Source organism: Pristiophorus japonicus, chromosome X, assembly GCF_044704955.1.
Source record: "Pristiophorus japonicus isolate sPriJap1 chromosome X, sPriJap1.hap1, whole genome shotgun sequence".
NCBI classification, from domain to species: domain Eukaryota; kingdom Metazoa; phylum Chordata; class Chondrichthyes; family Pristiophoridae; genus Pristiophorus; species Pristiophorus japonicus.
In genome coordinates this window covers 19,368,057-19,379,482 of record NC_092010.1, presented here as the reverse complement: position 1 = coordinate 19,379,482, position 11,426 = coordinate 19,368,057, and the positions used below count along the sequence as shown (strand labels likewise).

The window sequence follows — 11,426 nt, the reverse complement described above, 5'->3', positions numbered from 1 at the left end:
TATGATCTCCACACAATAGGCCTGCATTCTCAGGGTATTGCTTATCCCTTCCCATCTTCAGTTTTTAGGAACTTCAGATTGGGATAAGCAAACAGGTAGCAATACGGTGGAGGAGGATTTCCTGGAGTGTATTAGGGATGGTTTCCAATATGTCGAGGAACCAACTAGAGGGCTGGCCATCCTAGACTGGGTGATGTGTAATGAGAAAGGACTAATTAGCAATCTTGTTGTGCGACGCCCCTTGGGGAAGAGTGACCATAATATGGTAGAATTCTTTATTAAGATGGAGAGTGACACAGTTAATTCAGAGACTAGGGTCCTGAACTTAAGGAAAGGTAACTTCGATGGTATGAGGCATGAATTGGCTAGAATAGACTGGCAAATGATACTTAAAGGGTTGCCGGTGGATAGGCAATGCCAAATATTTAAAGATCACAGGGATGAACTTCAACAATTGGACATCCCTGTCTGGAGTAAAAATAAAAAGGGGAAGGTGGCTCAACCTTGGCTAACAAGGGAAATAAAGGATAGTGTTAAAGCCAAGGAAGAGGCATATAAATTGGCCAGAAAAAGCAGCAAACCTGAGGACTGGGAGAAATTTAGAATTCAGCAGAGGAGGACAAAGGGTTTAATTAGGAGGGGAAAAATAGAGTATGAGAGGAAGCTTGCCGGGAACATAAAAACTGACTGCAAAAGCTTCTATAGATATGTGAAGAGAAAAAGATTAGTGATGACAAATGTAGGTCCCTTGCAGTCAGATTCAGGTGAATTTATAATGGGGAACAAAGAAATGGCAGACCAGTTGAACAAATACTTTGGTTCTGTCTTCACGAAGGAAGACACAAATAACCTTCTGGAAGTACTAGGGGACAGTGGGTCTAGTGAGAAGGAGGAACTGAAGGATATCCTTATTAGGCGGGAAACTGTGTTAGGGAAATTGAGCGGATTGAAGGTCGATAAATCCCCGGGGCCTGATAGTCTGCATCCCAGAGTACTTAAGGAAGTGGCCCTAGAAACAATGGATGCATTGGTGATCATTTTCCAACAGTCTATTGACTCTGGATCAGTTCCCATGGACTGGAGGGTAGCTAATGTAACATCACTTTTTAAAAAAGAAGGGAGAGAAATCGGCTAATTATAGACCGGTTATCAGTAGTGGGGAAAATGTTGGAATCAATTATTAAAGATGAAATAGCAGCGCATTTGGAAAGCAGTGACAGGATCGGTCCAAGTCAGCATGGATTTATGAAAGAGAAATCATGCTTGACAAATCTTCTGAAATTTTTTGAGGATGTAACTGGTAGAGTGGACAAGGGAGAACCAGTGGATGTGGGGTATTTGGACTTTCAAAAGGCTTTTGACAAGGTCCCACACAAGAGATTGGTGTGCAAAATTAAAGCACATGGTATTGGGGGTAATGTACTGACGTGCATAGAGAACTGGTTGGCAGACAGGAAGCAGAGAGTTGGGATAAACGGGTCCTTTTCAGAATGGCAGGCAGTGACTAGTGGGGTGCCGCAGGGCTCAGTGCTGGGACCCCAGCTCTTTACAATATACATTAATGATTTAGATTTGGTCTTTGGTGGCAAAAATACAAAGGCACAATATTATCTGAATGGCGGCAGATTAGGAAAAGGGGAGGTGCAACGAGACCTGGCTGTCATGGTTCATCAGTTATTGAAAGTTGGCATGCAGGTACAGCAGGCGGTGATGAAGGCAAATGGTATGTTGGCCTTCATAGCTAGGGGATTTGAGTATAGGAGCAGGAAGGTCTTACTGCAGTTGTACAGGGTCTTGATGAGGCCTCACCTGGAATATTGTGTTCAGTTTTGGTCTCCTAATCTGAGGAAGGACGTTCTTGCTATTGAGGGAGTGCAGCGAAGGTTCACCTGACTGATTCCCGGGATGGCTGGACTGACATATGAGGAGAGACTGGATCAACTGGGCCTTTCAGAATGGCAGGCAGTGACTAGTGGGGTACCGCAAGGTTCTGTGCTGGGGCCCCTGCTGTTTACACTGTACATTAATGATTTAGACGAGGGGATTAAATGTAGTATCTCCAAATTTGCGGATGACACTAAGTTGGGTGGCAGTGTGAGCTGCGAGGAGGATGCTATGAGGCTGCAGAGCGACTTGGATAGGTTAGGTGAGTGGGCAAATGCATGGCAGATGAAGTATAATGTGGATAAATGTGAGGTTATCCACTTTGGTGGTAAAAACAGAGAGACAGACTATTATCTGAATGGTGACAGATTAGGAAAAGGGGAGGTGCAAAGAGACCTGGGTGTCATGGTACATCAGTCATTGAAGGTTGGCATGCAGGTACAGCAGGCGGTTAAGAAAGCAAATGGCATGTTGGCCTTCATAGCGAGGGGATTTGAGTACAGGGGCAGGGAGGTGTTGCTACAATTGTACAGGGCCTTGGTGAGGCCACACCTGGAGTATTGTGTACAGTTTTGGTCTCCTAACCTGAGGAAGGACATTCTTGCTATTGAGGGAGTGCAGCGAAGGTTCACCAGACTGATTCCCGGGATGGCGGGACTGACCTATCAAGAAAGACTGGATCAACTGCGCTTGTATTCACTGGAGTTCAGAAGAATGAGAGGGGACCTCATAGAAACGTTTAAAATTCTGATGGGTTTAGACAGGTTAGATGCAGGAAGAATGTTCCCGATGTTGGGGAAGTCCAGAACCAGGAGACACAGTCTTAGGATAAGGGGTAAGCCATTTCGGACTGAGGTGAGGAGAAACTTCTTCACTCAGAGAGTTGTTAACCTGTGGAATTCCCTACCGCAGAGAGTTGTTGATGCCGGTTCATTGGATATATTCAAGAGGGAGTTAGATATGGCCCTTAAGGCTAAAGGTATGAAGGGGTATGGAGAATAAACAGGAAAGGGGTACTGAGGGAATGATCAGCCATGATCTTATTGAATGGTGGTGCAGGTTCGAAGGGCCGAATGGCCTACTCCTGCACCTATTTTCTATGTTTCTAAACCTTAGCTTTATTGTCTATTGTCATTACAACAATGAATGCTGGTGGTGTGATGTAGCTCAAAACACACTGCTGATGGGTGTTGGCCTGTCTTTTTTCCTTTTCTCAAACAATTGCGCTTTGTCAGCATTTTCAGTAAATAGGGCCACCCTCTTTTGCAGCAGGACCTTTAACTCTTCAGCACCAAAGGGAGAAATGTTGCTTATACATCCCCACTGCGCTATTGTAAACAATTAGGTAACTTTTCTGTCACCACCACAATTTCCCCCTTTATGGCTAAACCTTTACAAATTACTGGTTAGGCTTCAGTTAAAGTATTATGTCCAATTCTGGGCATCTTTCAACCCCTCCTCTGTCTGTAAATTGTGAAACTGCTTGTCCGACATCCAGTCCTGGATGAGCAGAAATTTCCTCCAATTAAATATTCGGAAGACCAAAGCCATTGGGGTGGAAATTCGATTGCCTAGCACCTCAGTTAACGGCCAGGAGGGGCGTTAATGCGAGAGTAACAGCTTACTGACCGGGCGCACAGCTTGCAGTGCCCCGCTGGAAAATTTAGTTGAGGTTTACCAGCAGCGCCAAACGCTCGCGCCTGGCTGCTGACGATCAGTAAGATCATGATGTCAGTCCTGGTGCAATAGCCACGCTTGCGCCCTGCTCGCTAAATTAGGTGCGGCCGTCTCATTTAGCGACCGCCAAAAATCACGTCTGAAAAAACAGTCGGTACAACCTTCCATAGTCGTTAACTGGAGGCTAGTTGAAGGGACGAGGAAGTGCTTCCCTCGGAGGTCACAGTAAGTGCAACGTTCACACACAGCACGGTGGTGAGCCTCCCAGTTTGCAGCGGCAGACAGACATACCAGTTGAGCTTGATAACAAGTGAAGTTGAAAACTTTAATGGGTGCATTACTATGCCGCCAGCGTTGCATTCTACATGCTCTGGTAAGGCAACGTCGAGACAGAAGGCCATGTCGGCATCCGGAGGAGGAGAGCCCCTAGATGTCGAGGCAGGAGGCCTTTTCTCCACAACTTTACCAGCGGCAACGCTCATACCTGGACCTGTCTGAGGAGCAATGTGTCAGAAGGCTGCGCTTCCGAAAGGAGGTAGTTACAGAGATATGCCATATCCTGCAGGCAGACCTGCAGCCTCACGTTGTGAGGACTGTGCTGCCTGTCGCAGTGAAGGTCACGGTGGCACTCACCTTCTATGCCTCCGGCTCCTTCCAGGCTGTATCAGGGGACATATGCAGCGTCTCACAATTCGCAGCACATCGCTGCATCCGTGATGCCACACAGGCTCTGTACACCCATCAAATGGATTTCATTAACTTCCCGATGACCATGGAGAAACAGGATGAGCATGCATGTGGGTTTGTCAGTATAGCGGGCTTCCCGAGGGTTCAAGGAGCAATTGACTGCACGCATGTGGCTTTGCGAGCACCATTCCAGAATTCTGGGGTATTCAGAAACAGAAAGGGATACCACTCTCTAAATGTGCAGCTGGTGTGTGACCACACGCAGCGCATCCTCGCAGTCAATGCTCGCTATCCTGGAAGTGTACATGATGCGTTTATCCTGCGGGAGAGCACTGTACTACGCCTGTTTCCGCTACTATGGGAAGGCCGAGGCTGGCTGCTCGGGGACAAGGGATACGGCCTGGACATCTGGCTAATGACCCCCCTCTGCAACCCCACCACAGAACCGTAGGAACGCTACAATGAGAGCCATACCACCACCCACATCATTGAGCAGACAATAGGGGTGCTGAAGCAGTGATTCCGATGCTTGGACCTCTCTGGAGGCATCCCTCAATACTCCCCTCAACCATTCATTGTGGTGTGCAGCATGCTGCACAACTTGGCCATCATGAGGGCCCAGGTCTTGCCAGTGGGGATTGCAGGCCCACCTCAGGAGGAGGCAGGGGAAAAGGAGGAGGAGGAGGAGGAGGAGGAAGAGGAACAGGAACCTGGCGATGCCCCGAATGTCCAGCAAGACGACGAGGACCAGTAGCAGCCACGGAGGAGACAGTGTGCCAATGTTGGTGGCGGCAGCAGGGCTCATAAGGCATCGTTTTGCGTAAATGGAGTGAGCTGAGGGATGCAGTTAATAATGAGCGTGTATTGTGCCACGATAATGCCACATCTCCGTCGCAAGTCCAGTCATACACCAGAGGCTGAAGGAGGCGGTCAAAATAAAATTTTATTTATTTACATTCCTCAAACAACCCCAAAAACCCCACACCCGCAAACAATAAACACTGCAGCTACTGCCCCTTCAAACGCCAGAATACATAATGATCATCAGCAACATACGTACAAATGCCCCTGCCAGTTCTCATTCTGCAACAGAATCCATGTGCCATCTTAGACACAGCCCCTTACAACAGAACACCAAAGAGATTTTGACAACCATTTGTAGTAAGTAGCAACATATTCCTATGGGCACACATCTGATTAGAGCGTCTTCCGCAGGCATTTGCCACCCCCTGCCTCAACCCCGCACCCGCCCTCCACGCCTTCTGCTCCTACTCAGTGGCTGCAGCAAGGCCGCTTGAGAGCTGAACTGTGTCTGAGGGGGACAGGACAGACGGCCGACGATGACACCCTGGACCAGCTCTGGGCTTGGAAGCCCCGACTGTTGACTGCACCACCTCAGGATGGGCGGCAGCAGTGTGGGATGGCTGGGGTGCAGCCCGTGTCGGGTGCAAAGGCAGACTGGCAGTGGCGGGAGCAGGAATGCTGTCATCGTCAGGAAGGACAGCACTTTCCATTTCCAGCGGCCCACTGCCACTCCTCCGGGGCAGTGCCAGAGCATCAGGAGCAATATGTGCGACCAGAGATTGCTGAGCTGCTGCGGCACTATCTGTTCCCTGTCCAACTGTGGAGATGACAGAGAGGGTGGCAGCAGTCACTGCTTGCATGGCATCACTCTGAGACTGCATAAGCGCAGCCTGCACTTGAAATGCAGCAGTCTGAGATTGCATGCCAGCAACCAGTGTCTGCATGACACCACGAAGACCTTGCGTGACTTCGGCCTGTGATGTCATGGCTGCTGCCACATCAACCATGGCACACACTATCACCTTTGTGACCCCACTGTCGCTTGTTGAGCCCACTTCTCGGTTTATCCGGCCAAGGATGGGCTCAGTGGACTACTGAGAGGCACGGGCAATGATTGAGGCGGCCTTCGCCACACTGACAGCAAGTGCATCCATGCTCTGCGGCACCCTCCCAGGGCACCCAGAAGCTCACGGTGCAGCTGCATGGACTCTCTGGACATAGCCTCCAAATCCAGGTCCTCATCTGCCTGTCTCTGAGCAGGACTCCTGGACCGACTTACCCTCCAGAGAGCTGGCCCCCAAGCTTCCCCTCGTGCTGGGCATCTCTGCAGGCCACAGGGGCCAGGAGCGTCCGGATCTGCGAACCCCAGGAACGTGGTCTCGTCCACTGAGCTGGTCTCCCACTCGCTCTGTGGCCACACTCGTCTCCACGTCCTCCTCATCTTCCTCTTCGTGTGACAACGGCGGCTGACAGGCAGGCTGCAGCTTATCTGGCTCATCATCTGTAAGCACAAAACAACAGAAGTGTGGGTAGCTGTTGGGGAGGGGGCAGGAAGGCAAGAAGGAGGGGGCATCGTTATTTTGGAGCTACATGTTATAAGGCATGTGGGCTCAAGGGTAAGAGGGTCTCACAGAAAGCGCCCATCTTATTCAGAAACCGTCACTGTCGAGTGGGGGCTCTGCCCTTGAGGGCGGACACTCGCTCCTCCACCTCAGTGAGGTCCTGGAGGTCAGGCTCATCTCCTCCCATCCGCTGCTGCTCTTGTCTATTGTGGGCGAGCTTGGCCTGCAGTGACCAAAACAAGACGTTGTCAGTGGGTCTGCAGCTACTGGTGTGCCACATGTATCTGCAGTAAGTGACTCGCTACTAATGTCCCGAGGTGTGCATTTCTACATCTCAGCCTGCGTGGCAACGCACAGTGGGTGTGTCAACGGTGGGGTTTGGGGACAAAGAGCTACGAGTAAGTATGAGGCTGAAGGCCTGTGACCGCATATGGAGAGTTAAAAAGTGTTGGTGGATGTCCTCAGGCTGAGTCAGGAGCTAGAAGGTGAGAGACGCTTGGATGGGTGGGGCATGTTTGGTGAGGCGATAGAGAGCTTTTAGTGTGTCTCCAGCAACGAGGAGCAAGGCCTGGTATACATGGAGAAGGGGTGGGCAGTGTAAAGCCTTTACATTGTGTAAGACTGTGAGGCTCACATGAACACATTGCAAGGTGAATGGAAAGGGTACCCACCCTGACGACCCTAGTGAGGTCGTTGAATTTTTTGGGACATTGTGTCGCTGTCCTGGCCACTGTGCCGTGGGCAGAGACGTGCTGGGCCATCTCCCTCCACAGCCTCCTGAACACCCTTGGCGATGGCCTTCGTCCCCCTCCAGGATGTAACGCATTGTTGGGCCTCACAACAGTCTCAGGCAAGGCCTCAAGGGCCGTGGCCGAGAAACGGTGTGCTCTCTGCCTTCCTCCCTGCTCCTCCATTTTCCCACTCTCAGGTCAGTGAGGAGGTGGAGCTGTGCATGCGCATACTTACCTTGCCGTGCCTTTAAGACTCGGCTTTTCCCGGGATGTGAATCAGACTTCACATATCCGCAACATCACTAAGACCGATATCGCCCGACTCTGCCTCAGTGTATCTGCTGCTGAAACCCTCATCCATGCCTTTGTTACCTCTAGACTTGACTATTTCAACGCACTCCTGGCCGGCCTCCCATCTTCCACCTTCCATAAACTTGAGGTCATCCAAATCTCTGCTGCCCGTGTCCTAACTCGCACCAAGTCCCGCTCACCCAGCACCCCTGTGCTCGCTGACCTACATTGGTTCCACGTTAAGCAACGCCTCGATTTAAAAAATCTCATCCTTATTTTCAAATCCCTCCATGGACTCGCCCCTCTCTAACTCTGTCACCTCCTCCAGCCCTACGAGGTATCTGCGCTCCTTCAATTCTTTTCTTTTGCGCATCCCCAAGTTTAATCGTTCCACCATTGGCAGCCGTGACTTCAGCTGCCTGGGCCCCAAGCTCTGGAACTCCCTCCCTAAACCTCTCCGCCTCTCTACCTCTCTTTCCTCCTTTAAGACCCTCCTTAAAACCCTTTGACCAAGCTGCCCTAATATTTCCTTATGTGTTTCGATGTCAAATTGTGTTTAATAATGCTCCTGTGAAGTGCCTTGAGACGTTTTACTGCATTAAAGGTGCTATATAAATGCAAGTTGTTGTCATTGTTGTTGTATCACACTTTAGAAAGGATGTCAAGGCCTTGGAGAGGCTGCGGAGGAGATTTACTAGAATGGGACCAGGGCTGAGGTGCTTCAGTTATGTGGAGAAACTGGATAAGTTGGGATTGTTCTCCTTAGAGCAGAGAAGATGAAAGGAATATTTGATAGAAGTGTTCAGAATGATGAAGGATTTTGATCTTCTTCCGTATGGTCATAGCAAAGCAAATCAAATGTTAATATCTAAGTTGGATATCCAGGCCAAAGCTTCCGGTGTAACAGCGCGGATATCTTGCAGGCTTCCTACGAATTCCAGGGTCTGATTAAGAACTCCACAGTCACATGATGGGGATGCTTTAATCTTCCACCTATGGAGAAGATGGCAGCATCGACCATGACCGGTTCTGAGGTGGTTGATAGTTGTTCACTGTTTGTGAGGAAGGTTTGATCCTTCAGGTTGTACTGTGGGGTCCTCTATAAGGAATCCATTCCGTATGTCGCAGTTCTTCCAAGCATTTGGCCATCGGTCATCAAGGCTGAGGGGAGATCGCTGAAGGGCTTCGGCAAGGTCCAAAATGGCCTTCTAGATCCGAGACAGGTTGATGGTAGGTTGTTCCAAGTCGGCCTGGATTGGCATGTATTTGCAGGTGTAGAGGTTGTATTCTCTGGAGACTGCGTATTTGCGGCTTAGGTGTGGTGGGGCAATGTTTGCAAGCACGGGCAGCCAAGGTGTTGGTGTCAAAAGAAGCGTACTGGTGATAGTTCTCATAGTTGAACTCAGCTGGACATCAACGGATTTGACATGCGGACTTGATAGCCATGCCGGAGAGCAGTACTCCGCTGTAGAGTACACCAGGGCGAGTGCTGCCGTACGGAGGGTTTGAACGACTGCTCCACCGCCAAAGGAGACTTTCAAAGCTTGGTTTGCTTGATGGGTGTTGAGGTAGACTGTCGATATGACAGTCTAGGTTTTGTTTCGAGTAAATAAGGAGAAACTGTTTCCAGTGACGGAAAGGTCACTGATTTAAGGTAATTGGCAAAAGAACCAGAGGGGGAGATAAGGGGCAACGTTTTTGTCACACCGAGTTGTGATCTGGAACACACTGCCTGAAAGGGCGGTGGAAGCAGATTCAATGGTAACTTTCAAAAGGGAATTGGATAAATACTTGAAGGGGAGAAAATTGCAGGCCAATGAGGAAAGAGTAAGGGGAATGTGACTAATTGGATAGATCTTTGAAAGGGCCGAAAGGCCTCGTTCTGTGTTGTATGTTTCTATGATTCTATAACTGCAGCTCTTTAAGAAATGCTTCCTCACTGGATTTAGGGTCCTTATTATAACAGTGACAACACTTCAAAAGTACTTCATTGCTGTAAAGTGTGTTGAGACATCTGATGGCCGTGAAAGGCGCTATATAAATGTAAGTCTTTCTTTTTTAAACCAAGCGCTATACAAACCAGGCTCTCTAAGCAAGCTTTTCATGTGCTTATAGCCTATACAAATAGGAAGCCAGACTTATATCGTGATATTTGACACTTTGCTATGCCAATGTAAATATATACTGTATGTGATCTGGAAGGAATGTTAACAGTTCCACATCACTGACCAGAATATATACATTGTTTTCCAGTTTTTTTTATTTCACCTAAGTTACAAAAAAAATGTGTATTTATAGAACAATGTTCACCTCTACAGGACATTCCAAAGTGCTTCACAGCCAAATAATTACTTTTGAAGTATAGTCACTGTTTTGTAGGGAAACGTGGCAGCGAATGTGCACACAAGATCTCATAAACTGCAATAAGATAAATTTGCTCTTATTTAAATAGTGCCATGGGATCTTTTACGTCCACCCGAACAGACAGACGCGGTCTTAGTTTAAGTCTCGTCTGAAAGACAGCACCTCCGACAACTGCTGTTCTCTTCCGTTCTTCCAATGTTGTACCTCTGCTCATCCAGCTGTTGTGCATTTCATACTTAACCAGTAACTTTAAAATGTCTACACAGCTATAATAGAATTTGAATATGTTTTCTGAAGACCTGCATTGATTTTTCAGTACAATTTAAAAAAATAAAAAACATGTTGGCACCCATGTTTTTTGTGTTTTAGTGTTGGCACCCGAGCAAATAATAATTTTGAATCGGTGGCAGGATGCCTCATCAATCATTGTGCATATTTACCAGGTCCACTTGTCTGTTAGCACTGTGGGTCTTACTGCACATGCATATGATGCCTCAGACTTGCTCCCCTAATGTTGCAGACAAGTTGGCACTCGTGTCTTATAATTGCTAGCTGGAAAATGCACAAGTGGGCATCAGATGGGAATAGGTTGTGGCTGTTTAGTCTACTAACACTGTCTGGGCTCACAGATGAAGAATGGCCACTTGGGAAAGATACCAAGGGGGCAATTAGCAAAGGTGGAAGCCTAACCCAGCAAGGAGTTAAAACATCTTGGGAGAAAATTGGTGCAAAAGAGGTCTCGAGGGAATCCCAGGAGTTTGGCGTTTCGAGGGAATCCCAGGAGTTTGGCGTTTACCTGTTGTGAATACTCTAACCATTAACCCAAATCGTTGAAAAAAAAAGACAACCTCTTCCTCGCGCGTCACATCACCTAGATCGCGGCAAATAGGCCCCGCCCTTTCGCGCCGACTGATAGGTAGGTTCTCAAATGACGCCGCACGGCGCAAGGATTTCCGGCGCCGATTGGCCGGCGGAGGCTAAACAGCAAGCCGCCCGTCAATCAGATTAGATTGTCTCTCCAAAAGGTCCCAGCGGCGCCATCTTTGATGGGAAGGATATGGCGCGAGCTTGAGCTGTCTCGACGTCCGAGTGTAGGGCAGGACGGCTTCTTCTGAGCTGTGCCGTCTTTTGTGTGGTTTCTATTTTACATTTCTGTGTTTTATTTCGTCTCACGCACTGTGAAAAGTTTCTTATTTCGAGTGCCCCCACCCCCCGAGGAGTTCGCTGAGTGCATATTTATTATTGTTTCGCTTGCGGGTTGCTCGCCTTTATTGACTGCGGCGATGGCCTGGGCGCTGAAGATGCCGATGCCGGATGAGGTGATTGAGTCCGGGCTGGTGCAGGATTTCGACGCCAGTTTGTCGGGGATCGGCCAGGAGTTGGGGGCAGGAGCCTATAGTATGAGGTATTTGCTTTATTTACATAG

At 48.8% G+C, this 11,426-nt stretch overlaps 1 protein-coding gene across 2 annotated transcripts in view; it reads left to right on the top strand.

The window, feature by feature from the left end:
* Positions 1–11,000: 11,000 nt before the first annotated feature.
* The window catches only part of tfcp2 (transcription factor CP2), a 98,754-nt gene continuing 98,328 nt past the window's right edge, over positions 11,001–11,426 (top strand). For both annotated transcript variants that reach the window (XM_070869434.1, XM_070869433.1), the window contains exon 1: positions 11,001–11,405. In XM_070869434.1, the coding sequence (XP_070725535.1) occupies positions 11,284–11,405 (122 nt within the window). In that variant the 5' untranslated portion in view covers positions 11,001–11,283. The remainder of the gene's footprint in view (positions 11,406–11,426) is intronic.